The following is a 21,008-nucleotide window of genomic DNA, read 5'->3' as shown; positions in this document are numbered from 1 at the left end:
GTATGAAGTCAAGTACAGGCATGCCTGCATGTGTACAGTAAGGGTTCCATAAATGTTAAGCTCCTGGTATTATCACTGAATTTTGTCTCCTGGGAAGCTTGTAAGATAGGTCTCACTGTTATTCCCATTTTGTAGATGGGAAAACTGAGGCACAGAGACGTAGCTACTAATGTGTGGTGCAGATCCTCTTCAGGAACACAGAACGTATTGCCCAGGCTGCTGGGAGTGCTTCCAGACAAGGGCCCTCAGCTGTCAGCCCTCTCTGGGGATTATCTCCTCCAAAGAGAAGTGGCTCACCCAAGATCGTGCTTCCTTCAGGGCACTCCATGTGCAAAGACTGATCAGACAGGGTGAGAAGGCCTGGCCTCCTTTTTAAGCCGGGTGGCTTAACCCAACAGGAGTTTATTCTCTTACAGTTCTGGAGGTTGGAAGCCGAAAATCAGGGTGTCAGCGGGAAGGCCCTTCTGGAGGCCTTGAGGAAGTCTGTTCCATGCCTGTCTCCTGGGTGCTAACGGCTGTGGCCGATGCCTGGCGTTGCGTGGCTTATGGATACATCCCTCCAGACCGTGCCTCTGCCCTTACGTGAGAAGGGAGAAGCCCTGTGAGGCTAGGTGTCGAATCTTCCCCTCCTTTCTCTGATGAGAGCCCTGGTCCCTGGTTGATGGATTTGGGGCTCACCCTAACTGCAGGATGACCTTATCTCGAGATCTTTAACTTTATTACATTTGCAAATAAAGTCACAGGTACCCAGGGGGAGGACTCGGACACATCTTTTCCTGGTCACAATTCAGCCTCGGGACCTCCCTTGTGGACACTGCTCTGCAGGGTCATCTGAGCTCCCTGGGAGGTCACCTGAAGACTTTGTGAACCTAGGTGTCTCCCTGGGGCTCCACTAACAGATGGCCTGCACACTAACCTCCATCTCAGTGTCTTCGACAATCATATACATTTTAAAGTCTTTTTAAGCTTCAATCTAGGACTCTTTTTTAATGCTTTTGAACCAATTCTGCATTATACTGGCCAGATATGAGCAGACTTTGCAGTTTCCCAGACATTCTGAATTTCCCTGCTTCCTGGCTTTTGCGAATGCTGTGTCCAGCCATCTCCCCAGCCCACCAGTCTGCGCTGCACCCATGGTTCATAGCCTGCTTCAACACCCTCCTTCATGGTGTCCTCCTGGCCTCCTGCCTGGAAGGGAAGTCCTTCATCTCTGTCACTCACTTAGCCCTGTATCCTCTGGATAAGAATTATTCATGCAAAGTGGCAGCTCTCTAAGGCCTTTGAGGGCAGGATTTCTGTCCACTTTTGAACCTGATACATGGCAGGCCAGCCCTGCGCAGCAGCCTCTGTTGTGCTTCCCATGGTCACTGGCCCTTTCTTTTCCGCTCTGGGCTGTCCCAGAGCATCTGCTCTACGGGCTTCGACCAGCTTCTCCGTATGGAGGGGCCTCATCCTTGTTCTTCAGTCCTGAACTACTTCCCAAGGGTTAGGCTTGCCTTTCCACGAGTCCCCTATGCATCTGTGAGGTCCCCCACAGGTACAAGTCCAAAACCGACTGCATGTTGTTCCCTAAACCCGTTCTCTTCCTATAACCCGACTCCTCTAGCCTTGGTCCCCAAAGTTAGGAACCGCGGTGTGACAGAACAACCCACCATTACTGAAGGGACGTCTCTTTGAATGCTGCTGTCTCTGTGGCCTGTGACATTCGGATCACTCCTGAGGACTGAAGGGCAAAGCCGTGCCCCCTGGAAGGGCTCTGGGTGGGCGGCCTCACCCTTCTGTTCTCTTCTATGAAGCAGCGATGCAGAGGGAGTGGGGGATGGGCAGGCATTGAATGGAAGATAGGCTGGAAGCAGGAAGGATAACAGCTAACAGTTGTTGTAGACTTAGAACTGTCTCGTCTTCACAATAAGCCTAGGATGGTGATGCTGTTCTTATTATTCACACTTCTCAAATACGGAGGCATAGAACAGTTAACAGTCACGTTACCCTAGGAGCAAGTGGCAGATCTGAGCTTCTGGCTTCAGGGGTGCAGAAGTGCTGGGCATCTGGGGAGAGGCGGTGGCTGTAGAAGGCAGAACCAAAAAGCTGGGAGGGAAAGAGCTAGACAAGGGCTAGCACCTGGGCTGTTTTCATTATCTTTGCCCTCTGTTTCCCCCGTTGCCTCTCATCCTCAAGGAAAATATCTGTGAAAGACACAGCTCTTCACAGCACTGTTGTCAGGACCAAAGGGGAGGGTGCCCAGCAGAAAGCCTCAGTGACATGATCCTCACCCGCCCGACAAGGGAGGCCAGGTAATCGCTGTCTGGAATGCAAGCAAACAGAATGGAAAAGTCACCACAGGAGACGAAAAAGGGCACTTGGCTTGGAGAAAAACAGATGCAGGTCTTAATAGTGACTTTGAGAAAGCCACTACCCACTGACCCTCAGTTTTATTTTCTGGAAACACTGGAATAATACATACCACACAGGGCATGTGTGAGAAGGGAGACCACAGAGGTGAGATCATGTCCCCCACAACGCACTGCCGTGGTCTCCCCGGGGAAGACAGCGGCTCTGGGGCAGGGGCAGAGCGGGGCTCAGGGGGCCGTCTTCTACGCACTCGTTCTTCTGTTACCAATGGGGCACCTGGGTGCCTCAGTCAGTTGAGTGTCTGAGTTCAGCTCAGGTCACGATCTCACAGTTGGTGAGTCTGAGCCCTGCACTGAGCTTACTACTGTCACCGCAGAGCCTGCTTTGGATCCTCTGTCCCCCTCTCTCTCGACCCCTCCCCCACACATGCATGCTTTCTCTCTCTCTCTCTCTCTCTCAAAAAATAAATAAATATAAAAAAAGTATTCTGTTATTGAGTGCCCATTACATCTGCATTGTTCTAAGCCATTGAGAATAGAGCAATAAACAAAACAAATAATCCTTGCCTTCATATTCTAGTGAGGCAAGTCAGATAATAAGCAAACAGGAAAATGTATGGTTCTATAGAGGAAAACAAAGCAACTGAGGTGGGTTATTTTATATTGATTGGCGTTCCTGGCAAAGTGACATTTGGATAAACACTTGTAGGAGATGAAGAAACGAGCCTTGCTCATGCGTGGGGATAAGAATATTTAGGCAGGGAGAACAGCCATGCACAGGCCTTTAGGTGGGCGCACTCTTGGCCTATGACAGCCACAGCCAGGAGGCCATCAGATAACTGATAGCAGCATCAGGTGGGGGTTCATAAACCAGCATAAAAATTTAGCTTATTTTGAGTTGGGAGCCCCTGAAGGGCTTGAAGCAGAAAAATGACTTGATCTGACGATACCTTTACAAAGTCATGCTGGCTGCTCTCTCGGGACACCATGGTGGGTGTGGGCCAGGGCAGAAGCAGCGAGACCAGACAGGAGGCCCCTGCAGCAATCCAAGTAATGAAGCATGAAAGCTCATTTTCCATAGGATTTCTGTTTTAAGATCCACAGTTTGGGCGATGCTAACCAGATCCAACTCCCTCCTTTTAGAAACCAGAAAACTCAAATCCCAAGAAGTTAAATGACTTGGCCAAGAATATTCAACTTGTGAACAGCAAAGCAAGAACTCTGCCACCACCGCCGGTGTATCCTGGTTCCTCGCCCAAGAGCCCAGGACTCTCCTCTGGGCGCTTCTGTTGTGGCTGAATATGAATCTGGAGTTTGGAGCTAGAGACATCATCTGGGAGTCACCATGGTCAACAGTATTTAAAACTGCCAGGCTGGGTGAGGTTACCAAAGGAGTGAGCACAGGCGGAGAAGAGGTTCAGGGAAAGAACGGTGCGCATTTCGGTGGTTGGTGCTGGGAAGATTAGAAGGAACATGCAAAGACTAACAGGAAGTGGTCATCGAGTGCCTCCAAGAGAGTGGTGTTCCAGAAACCAAGAACAAACAGGGTTTCAAGAAAGAGGGAGTGATCAACTATGCCAAATGCTCTGAGGGGTCAAGAAAAGAAGGGCTGGGAATTAACTACTGAATTTAGCAGCATCAAGGCTATTGGTGACTTTGACCTTTTTGTTGGAAGCAAACACTTGAAACTGCAGTGGATTCAAGAGAGCCGGAGGAGAGGAGTTGAGACAGTTAGATAGACAAGTCCCCAAGTCACACTTTCTTGCTGCCCCTTGGCTCTTCAGGGTCCATCAGGCCTACTTCGTATCCTTGTCCTTCTCCATTTTCCAGTTCCTGTCCTCCTCCTCTCACTTTCCCAAAATTTGCCTGTTTCATCTCCCATTCCCTTAAACCCTGCTTTCCTTCAGGAAAAAAATCATCTAATGAATTAATATGCCCCAAGAGATTAATTGGTAAGAGTTCACTGATATTGTGTTGCCTCCAGGATATGTGTTTTTATGAAGAACTCCAATAAATGAAAGGGTTTTTTTTTCCCCAGAGGAAATCATGCCAGCCACAGACTAGAGGAAGGAACAGACACTGAATCAGGGACACCATATGGTCCCCCATCCACCATTATCCAATGCCTACTTTTGACCTGCACAATTTGCAAATATATAATTTTCTATTTTGAAATCAACTTTCATACTGAAGAACATTGAGGTCATTATTAAGAGCAGTGTTACTCAAAATATGTATCCAGACCCTCTATGAGTCTCTGCCAGTTGTGAGGCATGTTACGCCATGCAATACTATAGATGAAGTTCCAAAGTGCAAACAGTGTCCTTTTGTTTGTAGTATCTGAGGGACCCCCATACTGACAAGACTCAGTGTGTTCTCTCGGAGAGGGCAGAGGCCAGGCGGAGTGGGCTGAGAACTGCACAGAAGGCACAGCGCTCCAGACCTCATTCCTGCGTAGGACTGAGAGGTGGAAACTTTGAAGAGCAATACTGGTCCCACCCTTGGACAGTAAATTAAACCATGATTTTTTTCTTTTAATGATTAAAAAACCAACACAAGAGGCAATCTAAGAAATGATCATTGGTTAAGAGACTATTAAAACCAGAGACTTTATAGAGTAGGACAAGGAAGATGCACTTTTACTTTCCAGATTTGACCGCTTCCTTGAAGGTACTGATGGCAGAGATCACCCAGCAGGACATGAGGGAAGCCGACGTGGCCTGCCAAAGGATGGCAGAGCCAGAAGATCCAGCCCTGAGAAGGACGGAGCGTTCGTCCCGTCCTCCTTGTTCCCAGAGATGATGAAAAATAGCAGGGCAAAAGGTAACTGGCTCCTTACTGTAGTCACACATACTTCATTCATCTTAACATCTTAGTTCAAGCCCCATTTTAGGGGGTGGCGGACATGGGTGAAGGAATCAAAAGGTACAAATGTTCAGTCATAAAATAAATAATATATAGCATGGTGACTCTAGTTAAAACACTGTATTACATATTTGAACGCTGCCAAGAGTAGATCTTAAAAGTTCTCATCAAAGAAAAAAAATGTAACTATGCATGGTGACGGATGTTAACTAGGCTTATTGTGGTGATCTTTCTCCAATGTATATAAAATGTTGAATCATTGGGTTACATACTTGAGACTAATATCGTGTTCTATGTCAATTATACCTCAACCAAAAAAAATAAATTCTCAAAGAAGGTTTACTCCTCTCAAATCCATTTGCTTCACAGAAGCCGTTAGGCTTCTTGGAATTTTTATTAATTATTCTAATTAGCCAGCAATAATACTAGAACCCTAAGACCCCTGTGACCTTCAGAGGGTGGTGAGAGGTTTTGGTAAATAGGTGGAAGTCACACTGCTAAAGACTGAATGAAGAGGTTGGGAAAGTGGGAACGTTCAAAACAACGCAAGTCAGGCAGCAAAGAGGAAAAAGAGAGTCACACTTCATATGACCAGCACGGGCACCTGCGTGGCTCGGTTGGTTAAGTGTCCCACTTCAGCTCAGGTCATGACCTCACTATTCATGGGTTTGATCCCTGCATCGGACTCTGTGCTGCTGACAGCTCAGACCCTGGAGCTTGCTTTGGATTCTCTCTCTTTCTCTCTCTCTGCACCTCCCCAACTCATGCTTTGTCTCTTGCCTCTCAAAATTAATGTTAAAAAAATTAAAATAGACATAACCAGCAGTATATTATCCCTTTTATGTTATTTTTTAAAACATACATTCTTTTTTGTTTTTAAGTAAGGATCCACACCCAGAGTGAAGCCCAATGAGGAGCTTGAACTCACGACCCTGAGATCAAGACCTGAGCTGAGATCAAGAGTCAGACCAGGCACCTCTACATTATCCATTTTTATTTCAAGAAAATGGTAGTAACTGAACCCAGTTGCAATAGGTAAGTGTGCCTCAGACTATCTGGCATTCCTATAGTTTTAAAATTAGAAAACAGATTTCTGGCAGTGTGCTTTTTCTGTCACTTTGCAAAAGCGTGTTAAGAAAGTAATTACAAGTAGGCTCCACATTAAGCAAAGAGCACTGGGCGAGGGCAGAGTTAGCTCTGTTAGAAGCAGCTGTGTACCACAGGCATGGCTCTATGCCTCTCTGTGCCTTAGTTTCCCTAAATTGTATTTCAGGTTTCTTCCTTCCCTAAGAACGAAAGATGCTAATCTGAGGTGGGATTTGTCTTCAGTGACGGTTTCGTAATGTGCTTCATTTTGACCCTATTAGATGTAGCTGAAGGGGAAAACATCCTTATTAAAAATCGAATCAATAGAAGATATTCTTTCATTTTTACAGCATAACCACTCGAAGAGCTATTTAATTCAATACAAATATATGTGGGACCGGTTAAGAGAAGTGATGTATATACCAGCCATATTTTCAGACAGAATTTCTAAGCACCAATCTAGGTCTCCGTCTTGTGAGGAGCATTTCTGTGCCCCCTGAGTAAGGCTTTGATTTACAACACTCATTCTTTTGCCTTAATAATGAGAGAATTTTCCATACGAAGCGGGGTCTTTCCTTAGCTCCATGTCCTAATTTCCCCTTGTCAAAACAGCTTTTGGGGGGAGTCTGTATTGTTCTCAGTTAATTTTAACACTAAATTAAAAGTTTCATATGGTGGTGATTTTAAAACATTTTACTTCGTATGCCAAAAGGTACCTCCCAAACTACTTTAACCATAATTGTTACCATCGTTACAATAAGGTTTTCATATAGAATCTCTTTTAGGCCCCAAAGTGTTCTATAAAGACCACACTTTGAAATTTTGTTCTCTCAAAACATACCCCATACGTTAGATAAGGGGTCGCTGACCTCATCTTACAGACTTAATCGTCATGAGAGCACATAACTTCCAACCGGATTCAAAGGAAATAGTGGCATTTAAATCCTAAATCTAATAATCTAATGCTATTCCAGTGGCTTACCCTCTTTTTCGCCTTTTTTTTAATTCCAAGTTTTCTAAAATCATCTGGGAAGCAATAGATCATATTTAATTGTTCAGGCCTTTATGCTGCGCTTTCAGAATCACTTCTGATTTGTGGTCTGGCTCCAGTTCAGTTATTACCCAACACTAGGTTTGTTTCATCGGCCCAGTATCAAAGCTCCCTCACTTTAGCCAGAAATTAAAATAATAGCTCTCAGTTTCTCCTCCCTGTCATGGAGCTAGTCGGTAATGCAATTTGCTATATTTTGTAGATGACTCTATATGCTCCCCATTAAAGCTGGATATATCATCCTTTTATTTATTTAGTAGAGCCACTGGCAACTTTTCCTGTACAAAGACAGACTCTCTTTTTCCTCACAACTTTACTTTCTTTTAGCATTGCAAACTGTCATGAAGCCGGCAAAGGGTGAACTACCAGATTCTACCTGCTCATCTGAATAAAGCCCGTGACACCTGAGGTCACGTTGCCTCCCTTCTCTCCTCCTAGAGTTTTAGGCAGCCAAATGTTGCGTGGGGGTGGGGGGAAGAGTGAAGATCCCAGCAGTGGCCAAAGTGGGGTCATATGGTGCTAACATGAGTAAAAATGAGACATTCCAAATACAAAAATGATCAGAACAAAAGCTCTTTCGTGGCCTAAGTCACAGAGCCCTGACAGACACCTGAGTAACCCAAGCTCTTGCCTGGCATTAAAGCCCACATGCCACTTCGGTTGGTGGCCTTGTGCTCAAGGCCATGCAGTCCTGTGCCCGGAAGTCTTCGGTGCGGGGTTCTTTTCTTGGCTGCCACTGAGTGACCTTGAGCGAATCACATCCCAGATACAGGAAATAGAGATAAACCCACGAACTGCTAACTTCCACCTGAAGGGACCCCAGAGAAGGTGATGTGGATTAGACACAGGGCCTATGAATTATCTCACGGGTGACTGTCATATAATGAAATTATTCCTCAAACATCTTTCACCATTTAGGTTGTCAGCACTTCCTTCTCTTAACATAATCATCTGAAAATTGAAGGTAAAGAGTTTAGACTGCAGATTCACTCTATTTCCCTATTTTGAACCAAATTTTAACATGAAAAAAGTCTTCCTTAAAATTTATTTTCAAAAGTTAACTTCTGTTCACCTGCAATTCAGATGATAACATGGCCACTATGTCTGTACCCTTTTGACTGGACTTGGCGAAGCAAGGTTGATTATGAGCTAAGGGCACGTACAGCCTGGGTTCAAACCTTATCTCCAACTCATTGACCTTGAACAAGTTATTTCAAGTCCTTGTGCCTCAGTTACCTCTTCTGTAAGTGGGAAAAATAGTATTTTTGAAAAATAATCATATCATGTCACATTACAAAAATAAAACCCCTTACTTGCTAACTTCTCTCAATCAAAACTACACAATGCTTTAGGTATTCACAATAAAATGGGGTTCTCAATTTTCTGTTTAACTTGTGTAGCCCGAAAATAGTCATCCTCATTGAAATAGTAATTATACTTTATAAATGGCTAGTTTCCAAATCTCCTATCTCCTAATTTTGTTAAGAATTAAAGTTAATTAATGATGGAATATCAAACATTTTTTTAAACAAATGGAAATTTGAAGGGTTTTTGGTTTGTTTTGTTTCTTGAGGAATATAGCAAGCCGATTCTAAAATTTATGTGAAAATGCAAAGGGCCAAAAATATCCAAACCACTCTTAAAGAATAGGATGGCCTGGGCGCTTGGGTGGCTCAGTCAGTAAAGTGTCCAGCTCTTGATTTTGGCTCACATCATGATCTCACTATTTGTGAGATGGAGCCCTATGTCAGGCTTTTTGCTGAGTGTGAAGCCTGCTTGGGATTCTCTCTCTCCCTCTCTCTTTGCCCCTCCCCTGCTCCCTCTCTCAAAATAAACAAACATTAAAAAAAAAAAAGAATAGGATGGCAGGCTTTACTGCAGCCTCATCATGAAGCTACCATAGATAGCATGGAGTAATAGTCACACAAATAGATGAACAGAACTAGGGAGAGGAATCAGTAACGCAGGTGGGCAGAGGTTTGAAGTGTGGCAGACGTTCAGTGCAGACTGCCAGGGTAAGAGGCTACCCAGAAGGATCCTTCCTCACAGGGTCACAAATAATTTCCAGGTAGAATCCATGACACAATGGAAAGGCAAAATTATAAAGCATTTTTTAACCAGAACAATTTTAAAAGGATATGTTCATGACTTCAGGATAGGGAAAGATTCCTTAGACACTAAACATAAAAGATTGAGAAGTTTGCCATTAAAATTTTAAAGACTTTATGTTCATCGAAAATACCATGAAGAGAATGAAAAGTAACCCAGAGATGGAGAAGATAATTACAACAAACGTAACTAAATAATGAGTAGTATCACGAATACATCCTCCAGATAAAAGAGGAAGAAGATAGCTGGCCAAACAGGATAGAAGGGTGAACACTTTTCCAAAAGAAGAAATCCAATGACCAGGAAACACAAAGATGCTAGATGCCATCCCTGATTAGGGAAATGCAAAATAAAACCAAACTGAAGGCCTACCATAAAAACATGTTGGTTAAAATCCCATCTGGCAGATCAAGTGTTGGAGCTCTCACAGATGCTGGACAGGGGATGGTGGGAAAACTAAATGTGAAAGTTATACATGCCTTATATCCTAGCAACTGAACTAGATACATACCCAAGAGCAACGTGTTTATGTGCACAAAGCTCATGGCAGCATCGCTTATCATCACCAAAAACGGAAACTATTAGACAAGTGCCCGCCACCCTCGATCGAAATGGCGTGGATGAAATGGCACATCGCACAGCAATGATGTGGATAAACCACACCTACACACAGCATGAATTTTATAAGCAATGTTGAGTCAAAAACACCAAACACATACACAGTAGGATTCCATTTGTATCCGGACAAAGTAGGCAAAACACACTAACCATATTATTGCATACATCAGCTGGTAAAAACCATTTTTTAAAAGAGCAAAGTATTACTATAAAGTCAGGAACGTAGTTACCTCTGGGGGATAAATAGGGTGTCAACAGAGGACCCGTGGGGAGACCCCAGAGCATTGGCAGTAGCTTTCCTGCATTTGGTTTGTGATGACATAACTGTTTCTTTACCCATTAAACTACACACCTGTTTTAGGTACTTTTCTGAAGGTTGTAGTTCACAGAATTTAAAAGAATAAGGGAGAATTGTATACCAAATATAAAAGCCGATTAGAGCCATAATTATTAATATAGTGCAGGAAAAACTAGAAGGCCCAGAAGTAGGCCCATAGCACAAAAGACACATGGAAATTTAATATTCTATAATGAGAGCATTACAAATCAGTGGGCAGGTGATGGTTTATAATGCTGACCCAACTGATCAACTATTTGCAAAAATTCAATCTTAACCTCATATATCCCAAAATAGACTTGCGATGGATTCAAAATTTCCTTTTGAATTAAATATAAATATAAAAGTGAAATTTTTAAGTAGTCCTGAAAGAAAATAAGGACAAATACATTCCATCCTTGGGGTAGAGAAAGTGTTCCCAACGGTAACTGCAAAGGTCGACTCCTAAAGAAAATTTCTATGCTGTGACACCACAAACTGTATTAAAAAGAAAGTGACACACAAAAACAATAACAGATGACAAAAGGTGGACATCTTAATTCATCAAGAATTTTTAAACCAATAAAAACGGCACTTTCTCAAAGAAATCACAGTTATGAGTACGCAATGCTCAAAACAATGAATATAAATGGTCAACATGACAAAAACACTCACCCTTCATTAAGTAATCAAAGAAATACAAAATTTCAAAATAATCCTTTCCTGTAATTATTTGCAAACACTTGATACAGCAATATTTGGTTCTGGAGGTTTGCTAGCAGGAAGATAAAGGGACACAATCTTTATGGTGAGTGATGTACATCAAGATTCTCAAAACGTACCTACACTTCCATCTAGCAATTTCACTTCTAGAAAGGTATCTTCCAGAAATAAATCACTTTTGTACAAATGTGATTATCTTTTAAGATGTTGATCACGTTGTTTACAGGTTACATTATAATTGACTATCAAGTTCTTAAACAACAAGTTGATGTTCAAAGCTATGGTACACCCATAAAATTGAGTATTCTGTAGCTATCTAAAATGCAAAATATCTAATATGAGAAACTGTTTACAATACATAGAGCAGACTATGAAACAACATACAGTATGATTGCATTACTGAAAAGATAAACACAGAGCTATGCATAGAAAAGTATGTAAAAATAAAACATACCCAAACCTTAACAGACGCTCTCTTTAGGGGATACGAATGCAGGGGACTGTGTACATGCACGTGAGCCCTTCTGTATTTACCTGGCTTTCCAGAAATATTTTATTCTCTAAAGAATAATTTTCTGCAAAATCCATTTACTATTAGTTTTTGAAAGTAGGAATAATAAATTTGTTAGCTCAGTATATTTCTGCACCGGCTGAGGGGGACGCGGTAGAAGGGAGATGGAAAGCAGCAGCGGCACCGCAATCCATGACAGAGAGCCGAGCCCTTCCTATCACACCTCAGTGTGTTGTTACGAAAACGTCATATGTGAAAGTCTCTTTTAAAGCAAGTTAAATTTAATTAAGCACCAGTAAAACATCACCATTAACACTGTGAATTTCCTATTTTATTCTTTCAACACTGTTTAAAGGCCCCAACATATTAAAACAAATCTCTGATAACAACCATGTAATCCTTTAAAATTACATAAACATGTATACATATGAGATTGAGATTTCTGTAGCCTATATAATGTGCCTCTTTGCAGGGGTGGGGGGGGCAGTGTGTTAACAATTCAATTGTAGCTTTAAAAACAGATTGGTGTTCTTAACCAACTGACCTGGTCACTGTTAGGGCAAGCCTAACAACAGCTACTCCCTTCCCCTCCAGTCACCCGAGACTTCTCCTGTATCTCGCGTTACTCCAGCAAATCTGACCATCTAAAAAGATCCTCCACCCTCCAACATCCACCAAAGTACTCCTTATTCCCAATCAGAAGGAAAAGAGAACATTGTTCCTAAGGGGAAGTCAGAAGAAGGAAACAAACATTTAAGAATTTTCTGAGTGTCTTCCTAGGTACTTCACATCCAATACCTCAATAACCCCATGCAAACATGCATAAAATTCTCTAGGCTGCTAACCTTCATTATTCAAAAAAGTAGGGAACTATATCTTCCTAATTCATTTTAGGGATGCCTGGGGCAACCAAATATTTCACTGAAAGACATGTAATAAATGCTATTCCACAAAGGGAAGAATAAGGAAAAGAGCAGTTACCTGCTTTCATTTGGCTTAGAGGAAAATAGAACCGTGCTTATGTACTAAAATATCAGACCAACACGCAACATTCTGCAGAACTTTAATACAATATGATTAAACGTAATATTCAAATATCAAACTTCTTAAGCACATGATAGTCCTCTCCTGAAAGACAAACTGGGCTACTTTTATAGCTACTTCCATGTAACTTTATAAAATTCCTTCCCTCAACACTGTCTGACACTAATCTTGACACTCACTAGGAAGCCTGGTGTGATCACTGACACCTCAGCAGGCAGAGGCTCAGGCATTATCCCAATGGCCGTCTTCAGAGCTCTTCGCCAGAGGACTGATCATCATCTTCATCCCTTACTTCTCGGTACTTCCTCAGTGTCTCCCCTTCCGGATCATAGCTCTGCATCTTAATATTCAGTCTTTCAGCTAATTTTTGTGCCGCGAACTTGGCTTGCATCTCCTTTAAAACAAAAATTGAAGCAAAAAGTTATATATTCACATCTTTTTCCCTGCAATCTTTTCAGTAGGACGTCATCTGAAGAGAAAAGGAAATGAAGGGGCATACCACCCCACTCGGTGCTCTCTCTAGCAGTGACAAGTCTGAGGCTGTGCCTACCACACGTACCAAGGGGCAGTGATCAGGAGAGCTCCTAGCCTGCTACAGCTGTGGTCAGATTTCCAGTAACAGACAACAGTGCATGGAAATACCCCACCTCAACATGGGAAACTGCGTAACCCGCTTAATGCTACCAGAGGTACAAACATGGGGGCACCAAGGTGGCTGAGTTGCTTAAGCAGCAGACTCTTGATTTCGGCCTCAGGTCATGATCTCACAGTTTGTGAGTTCAAGCCCTACATCAAGCTTTGCACTCATAGCACAGAGCCTGCTTCGGATCCTGTCTTCCTCTCTCTGGCTCTCCACTGCTCTCTCTCTCTCTCTCTCTCAAAAGTAAATAAATGTCAAAACAAAAAAAGATTACAAACATGGATAGATTTTTAAGTATGTGGACACATGCATGTATACACACAAACTCGCAGAAGTATGAACTATCAAATGTCAAAAATCACTAACGCTGTGCTGATCCTCCAAAAAAGAATCTTCTTTCCCAAATGAAGTCATGGCTTTTAGGCTTGACAGTTAACATTTCAATGTTACACTGAAAATCAAGAAACCAATACTAAAAAGCTGACTATCCCTCTCCAAATTAGGTTCCCATGAAAACAGCTAAGCAACAGGAAGTCCAGTTACAGTTTGGACACTGGCGGTGTGCTCACGTACACCCACGGCCATTACCGCTGACTGACTCATGGCAGGTGCAATGCCCATTTTTCATCTGGCTCTCCACTTCTCTCACGTTGCTGCCCCTACACCTTGGAACTTCAGGTCCTTCCATGAGGCCACAGAGACTCTGGGTGGGTAGGGCTGAGGTGAGAGCTATTACTACTCTGCCAAGGAACCCAGTGTCCAACAGAGGACTTGACTCCAATCTAGAAATACCTCAGGACAGGCGCTGAACATCATATAAACAATTTAAAAAACAATTCCCCACGGCTGCTGTCATAGCTCAGTAATAATACTTTAATACAGGAGGAAGACAAAATGGCTTTTAAAATGGAGTGCCCTGAAAATGCCAACCCACGCCAAGTGAACTTTTGTGAAAAACTAAGACTGAATAACAGCCTAGTTTTGTATTAACTGAGCTATGGCACCTGATTAGTATCTAGCTAATAATACAAGGAAGTTAAGCTGTTGTTTTCCTAGAGGTTCAAACCACTAGTATCTAAGTATACTGGGCTCTTTTCTCCCTACAGTCTTCACACTTATTTTCTCCCATCGGATCATTGTGTACATAAACTGTTCATGTATGTGTTTAAAGTTCTCTGCAGAACTCCCAGATCTGTGAGGAAAGTGCTATATAAAATTAAGTCACTAGAAGTGTCAATTCTTCTGTCTTCACAAGGGCCTGCAGATCATGCTTTCTCTCTTTTAAATGTTTATTTTTGAGAGAGGGACAGAGTGCAAGTGGGGGAGGGGCAGAGAGAGAGAGAGAGAGAGAGAGAGAGAGAGAGAGAGAGAGAGAGAGAGAAAATCTCAAGCAGGCTCCAGGCTGTGAGCCGTCAGCACAGAGCTCCATGTGGGGCTCAACCCCACGAATGGTGAGATCATGACCTGAGCCTAAGTTGGACACTTAACTGACTGAGCCACCCAGGCATCCCTGCAGATGATGCTTTTAAGCTTAGAGTCCAAATGTCTGTTGGTCACACCACAGTAGTCCCCCAACATTATACTCTTCCCTGTTTGCCAGGAGATGGAAACCTGAAAACATTTCCCTGATTCTTGCTTAGATTCTATCACTGAGAACCTCCCACATGGGGTTTGTAAGGTAGAAGACAAAGCAAGACTTCTGCTAGCCTAACAGCATGGGCTTTAAGAGACAGGGAATTCTGCCTGAGTCTCCCCACATTTCTTGGCAGAAACCATTCTGCTGCTCTAAGTGGCTGTGGTCATCTCCAGCTAGGCCTTGCAGACTTCGAGAGCCTGAAAACCAGAGGCATACACGGGAGAGCTAACTGCATTAGCCAGCCATTTCTCAAGCACCTTCTCTACTAGGTCCTGTCCTCTCTAAACTTGCTGGAGTCATCTCCGACTTAGCATCCAACACACAAGAAAATTTAAAACTCTTAATACCTCGTAAGTCTGCTTCTGCTGTTTCTGAAGGGCCACAGATTCTTCTATGGAGAGCAGCTGTGTGGGCAAATGGTGAAGTGGCAGGAGCCGGGCTGACGTGATGTCATCAAGATGCTTCTTATCCCTGAGCCGCCTTTCTTCCAAGGAAATGGGAGACCCTGCTCTCTGCCCATGACTAGATGAATCATGTCGTTGTGAAGGTAATCTGGAGGGAAAGTTTATGTTCTATCATCAGACTGTTTCCTTTTTATAGCCACATGTTTACAACACTCCTACACAGAAACAGCCTTTAACCTAGCAGTTCATTCCTCTACAAAGGTAACAGGGAGTCTACCAACATTTCTATTTGTAGATACAAATACTTCCTATTTTTAAACATATTTACTTCAAAAACAGGAGTATTTAAATCGGCCCCTCTTAAATAGTAAAAGACTGAGAGGCTCTTTGTATTTTCCGTCTCTCTTCAAACCTTACACATGAACTGAACCACCAATTCCTTTATTTTAAGTTTGTTTATTTTGAGAGAGACTGAGACAGCGTGAGCCAGGGAGGGGCAGGGAGAGAGGATCCCAAGCAGGCTCCACTTGCCAGCACAGAGCCCAACTGCGGAACTCGAATGCCCAAAGCTGTGAGATCATGACCTAAGCTAAAACCAAGAGTCATACACTTAACCAACTGAGCCATCCAGGTGTCCCTGAACCACCAGTTCTAATGGGAGACAGGAAAGTTGTCAGAAAAGCTTTAAAACAGTGAATTTTGAGAAGTCATGGAATAATTAATGCTCACTATGTAAATGAAGGGAGAAGGGCATCCCAGCAGGGAAGGAGGGGCAATATGGTGGGACACAAGAGAAGTTCAGGGGCCGGAGCATACAGGAGCCTTCCCTTTTGATAGGAAAGGATGAAAATAAGAATGATTAGAGATGAAGGTCAACAAAATAGGTTATGCAGGTCTTTCTGGCTAGCAGATATGGAGATGCAGAAAAAGGAACACACCTTGGGGGAAAAAACCAAAGTGGCGGCACCATGAACTCAAGGAATCTGGGAAAAAGTGCGGGAAGAAGTGTTCTTTCCTGCACATGGTAAAGCTGAGGTGCCACGGGACAGCCAGGTTTCATAGGTGAAGGGCCACGGGGATCTCAAGTTCCAGGAAGAGCTGAGGGAGAGGAGGGGCAGCCGCCAGCAGGCAGGTGGCACCAGGAGCCAGAAGAGCATGCTACAGGCCAGAGGAAGAGCAGAAAAGGAGCCAAAGGCTGTTCACACGTGGAATCCCTCCAGCCACTCCTGTTCAGGCCCAGTCACTCCTGATCTGTACAGGAGGCCCTCCGGCTCACTCCGCTCCCATTTCCAGCTACATGACCATCACCCAGAACCAGGATCAGTGTATTCTCTGACCAACTACATGATGCTTCCGGTTTCTGTCTTCCTAGAAGTGAGGAAGCCCACCTCACTGCACACAAGAGGAGAGATTACTTACAAAGGGTACGAAGGTCATTTTTCATTCTTAACTAAATTTTAATGTCATGTAATCCTGGTTTTCTATATAAAAGAAAAAAATGCTTTCAAGTTAAAAAAATGGCAGGGTTAAACTTTAAATTTAGTCTCTTTATAGTAATTCTTTAATAAAAGTTTTTAGGTACTGCTAACTAGAGGCTTTCAGTTTTTTAAAGAAAGGCAGTAAGTGAGTCCACTTTGTATCAGATACTACATTCTGGTAATTCCGGGCAGGGACACTACCAGCAGCCACTCCCTGATTGAATGTTACATCTCCATATGAGTAAATAGCGTTCTTTTCACTTCAAAGAGCTTTCTTTTTCTGGAGGTCTCAGAAACAAAACTATGACAAGGAACTTAGAAGCAAGGTTAGTTTGCCAGTCTTGCCTGAATCTGTTTTTCAGTTTCTTTTTTTTTTTTTTTTACTGGTTTTTATTTATTTTTGAGAGACAGAGAGAGACTGCGTGAGCAGGGGAGGGGCAGAGAGAGAAGGAGACACAGAACAGGAAGCAGGCTCCAGGCTCTGAGCTAGCCGTCAGCACAGAGCCTGACGCGGGGCTCGAACGCAGGAACGTGAGATCATGACCTGAGCCGAAGCCGGACGTTTAACTGACTGAGCCACCCAGGCGCCCCTGTTTTTCAGTTTGTTTAACCCCTCTCGGCTCCCTTCCCCCTGGACCTATCATATAGCTCAATGTTCTTTGAAATGTGTACGCCTTGGGTTTTCACCTAGGATCAGCAGGATCTGGACTTCTGTGTCACCCCAGCACCAGCTGCTTACAGACCGTGAGCACGCGGCAATTTTTCACTGAGATGTCCAGAAGCTTCTAAAGCTGCTTTTCCCTAAACTTACAGTCTAATCAAAGGGGGAGGCTGCATATCAAAAAACTGTTGTGGAAAATAAAGTCAAAATAAATTTTCTAACTCTGGGTTTAATATGAAACACTGCCTAAACACCTCAAAATTTAATATTCCAACTGCTATTTGAAACCTTTTTACTTCTGGCTAAAAACATGAAGGGTTTTCAACCTGAATCCTCTACCCCAGCCAGGCTGTTTCCCTGGTGTGCTCTTACCTAACTACAAGCAGGTCCCACACAAAGCCCAGCAAACGGAAAGCATTCTCCCAATTATTTTAGTCTAACAAATAGTATGTTCCTGTGACAGGCCAGTTTCTGACGGTACTTACACATTAGTTTTAAATTTATGTGGTGGGGGCACTGGGTTCTTGGCTCGGGTTTCCAGCACTTCCATGTAATGAGGCTTCTTCTGGGCCCCACGAGAAAGCCCTGCCAAGTTCTCAGCACTCCTGTTCTCTTGTGAATGCTGTTCACCTGGGTCCGTGATTGTGACCCTTTGTAACCTATCAATAAACAGGTTGTCGGAGCTGCTAGAATGATCTTCGGCTTGACCTGAAACGCGATGCTGCGGGAGAGGCTCACCAGCTTCAGACGAGGAAGGCGCGCGGGCTCTGCGGCTGGGAGCCGGGCACCTGCTCACTGTGTCCTCAACCTCGGGAGCCTCTTCATCGCCTTTGGGAGTAGGCTGTTGTTGTGAGGTTGTGTCACACGACGTGACGTTACTTCCAGAGGAGCAGCCACAAACTGGAGTATCAAGTATCTGGTCACAATTCGGGGCCTTATCTGTGTCCACATCAACAACTGCAGTTGCCTTCTGCCTTAGCTTACAGTCTAAACTAACAGGATGAAACAGTTCAGTTTTTCCTCTAACTTCTTCACGTTCTGCAATGGCAGCTTTCAGTTTGGCAACAGAGTCTAAGATCTTTTTACCTTTGTCGGGCAATTTGCAAATGAATTTTCTGTTAAATGAGAGGAAAAAAAGATGTGTATGTTACAGCTATGTTTTTAAACGTGAGATATAAAGATAAAGCATTATCCTCATAGGGAGAAAAATCTACCTTGAAGTAAAAAATCTGATTTCCCACTGCCTCAAAAGAGGAATGAAATAAGAGTCATTATCTAAATACCCTAAAAAATAAAGGGATTCAGGAAGAATAAGGAATATACCTTATCTGTCTAAATTTCAGCAAAAGTACTTTAAGCATATAATAATACTCCATAAGACATCCCCCAAATCAGCAGTTTTTAAGGTGTGATCTCCAAGACCTTCCTGGGGAGGGAAGGTGGAGGGGTCTGCAAGATCAAAATGATTTTCATAATAATACTAAACCATTATTTGCCATATCCATGCTCGTTTTCCCATATGGATACAATGGGAGTTTTCCAGAGGCCACCTGATATATATCATTGCTCTCATGGCTAATCATTGTGTATTCTGGTGCTTTAAAAATCTCTCACCTGTAATTCCTAATACGCCAATAAACATCAGTATATATAATGCACATAAAATAAGAGCTTCTTGGGAGTCTCAGTGAATCTTAACAATATAAAGGGATGCCTGAGACCAAAAAATTTAATTAGCTGCTATAGATTAAACACCCATTCTCAAAGAGTCAAAGCACTTGTCTCTACTAGAAAGTTCCCAAATGGTCATTTGTCCCTTTTGCTAAGTGACAAAAGTTCCTTTTCAGATTCTCTTTTCTTTACCCATATAATAGACGGAGGGAAGATTATACCTCGGCTCTCTATTCTTTGTCTCACACTACATTCTTTCCCACAATTTCAACATTAATATCCTCGCCAGCTGAGATTCCTATGTGTTCTCAGCCGTCTCTCTCCCGATCCTCATGACTTTTCCAGCGTTTAAGTAGATAACACTAACTCTCCCCTCAACTCAATACTCTCTAAATAAAATCAACCACAGAGCTATTCCCGTGCCCTTATCAGTGGTTCTCTAGACAGGTGGAAACTTAAGCGTTCTCTGTCAACTACATATCCAAATTATTCCACGCCTGATATAGTTTTCCCAATCCCATAACTACCTTTCAAATACAGCCCCCTTGCTGGGAACGTCCCTGGAAATACCCAGCTGTCCTCTCTTACTCCTTCAAACCATCCTGCACCAAGCTGCTAAATTAGGCTTCCAAAACAAAAAAGTCACTTTCATGTCATTTGAAGCCGGCCAGCTGAATGAGACAAACTTTTTCTGCCTAATATAGCACTCTGTATCCTATCGCTCTTTCAGCAGCCTTTCCTACGGCTCCTGTAAAAAAAAAAAAAAAAAAAAAAAAAAAGGCTGGAGAGATGAAACTGACAAGATGTTTTGGGCACGATTTGGGGGGCAGGGGAGGCGGGAGTACCAAAGGATTTAGGGTACAGATCCTCCCTTCAGGGAAGCAGTCAAGTAATTAAAATCAACGAGGAGCTTACAAACAGCTGAAAACACTAAGCAGCCCTTCAGCATAAAAGCAAGCGCCACGGGCGTTACGTGCCGGACCAGAACGCAGTCGGCTTTGCGGCTGGAGGCCGTCCGCTCGCCCGCGGGACCGGAAAGGGTCTGAGTGAGGCAAGGTCACCTCCAGGGTAGGGAACTCGCTGGGGGGAAGGCGAGGGAACGCGTCCCGAGGAGACCGAACCGAAGGAGCCTGGCAGTGACTCGGCGGGACCCCAGCTTACTCGTTGCGCAAAAGTCTCTCCTGGCGCTTCAACATCTCCCGCAGCTCCGCCAAACTCCGCCGCCCCAAGTCCTCGGGAGCTTGGGGCTCGAAGCCGCGGGCCAGCGAGGACATTCTGCGGGGGCTGAGGCTGGCGCGGCGGCGGACACTCGGATTCCTCAGCAGCCCCCGCGGCTGGCGCCGGATCCGCGGCCGGCGGGGTCTCCGGGGCACGAGCGGGAGTCGCCATTTTCCCGGAAGGACGGGTTTTCTTCGAGCCGAATCGAGCTTTATTGAAACACCGGAAACGAACACAGGCAAGGAGAAGGGGGCCCTGGGAGGAGCGGGAAGGGGCGGAAGTTACGGGCGGGCGGCCGGGGGTGGTTGTCAACCCTCGTCTTGGTGCGCGTTGGCGACTTGTGTATTTTCTGGACTCATCAGATCTTCGGATTTATTCAGAAAGTGTTTGTTAGTGTAACTGTGACCCCAACAACTATCCACGACCCCTGCCGGTATGGAGTCTACCGAGGGGTGGAGGGAGGCAGATATTAATAAATAACAGTAAGATCGATATGGGCGCCAGGGCAGGTGTTTCTAAGAAGCGAAACGATAAGTCGAAAGCTGAGTAAAAAGTTGGTTAGCCATTGGTGAAGTTGGGGGGAATGTGCCAGACAGGTTTTGATCTATGGTCCTGCGCCCTAGCCC

General features: G+C 43.9%; 1 protein-coding gene across 1 annotated transcript; it reads right to left on the bottom strand.

Annotated features, from left to right (window-relative positions):
- Positions 1-10,927: 10,927 nt before the first annotated feature.
- Positions 10,928-20,575, bottom strand: POLR2M (RNA polymerase II subunit M). Its single transcript, XM_029950343.1, has 4 exons — positions 20,326-20,575; positions 17,979-18,608; positions 15,298-15,502; positions 10,928-13,068 (listed from the first exon to the last, which is right to left on the bottom strand). The coding sequence occupies exons 1-4, from the start codon at positions 20,436-20,438 to the stop codon at positions 12,922-12,924; spliced, it is 1,095 nt and encodes a 364-aa protein (XP_029806203.1). The 5' UTR covers positions 20,439-20,575; the 3' UTR covers positions 10,928-12,921.
- Between the last annotated feature and the right edge of the window lie 433 nt (positions 20,576-21,008).

This window comes from Suricata suricatta, chromosome 9 (genome assembly GCF_006229205.1).
Source record: "Suricata suricatta isolate VVHF042 chromosome 9, meerkat_22Aug2017_6uvM2_HiC, whole genome shotgun sequence".
NCBI lineage: Eukaryota > Metazoa > Chordata > Mammalia > Carnivora > Herpestidae > Suricata > Suricata suricatta.
The sequence above is the reverse complement of the archived record's forward strand: the minus strand, read 5'-3'. Positions and strand labels throughout refer to the sequence as shown.

What these genes read in the sequence shown, in the direction of transcription:
- POLR2M (XM_029950343.1), bottom strand. Translation starts at nt 20,438, where the DNA reads ATGTCCTCGCTGGCCCGCGGCTTCGAGCCCCAAGCTCCCGAGGACTTG. An exon ending in GAGAGACTTTTGCGCAACGA is followed by an intron (nt 18,609 to 20,325) that starts GTAAGCTGGGGT and finishes CTCATTTAACAG; the next exon opens with AAAATTCATTTGCAAATTGC. An exon ending in AGCAGAAGCAGACTTACGAG is followed by an intron (nt 13,069 to 15,297) that starts GTATTAAGAGTT and finishes TTTGTTTTAAAG; the next exon opens with GAGATGCAAGCCAAGTTCGC.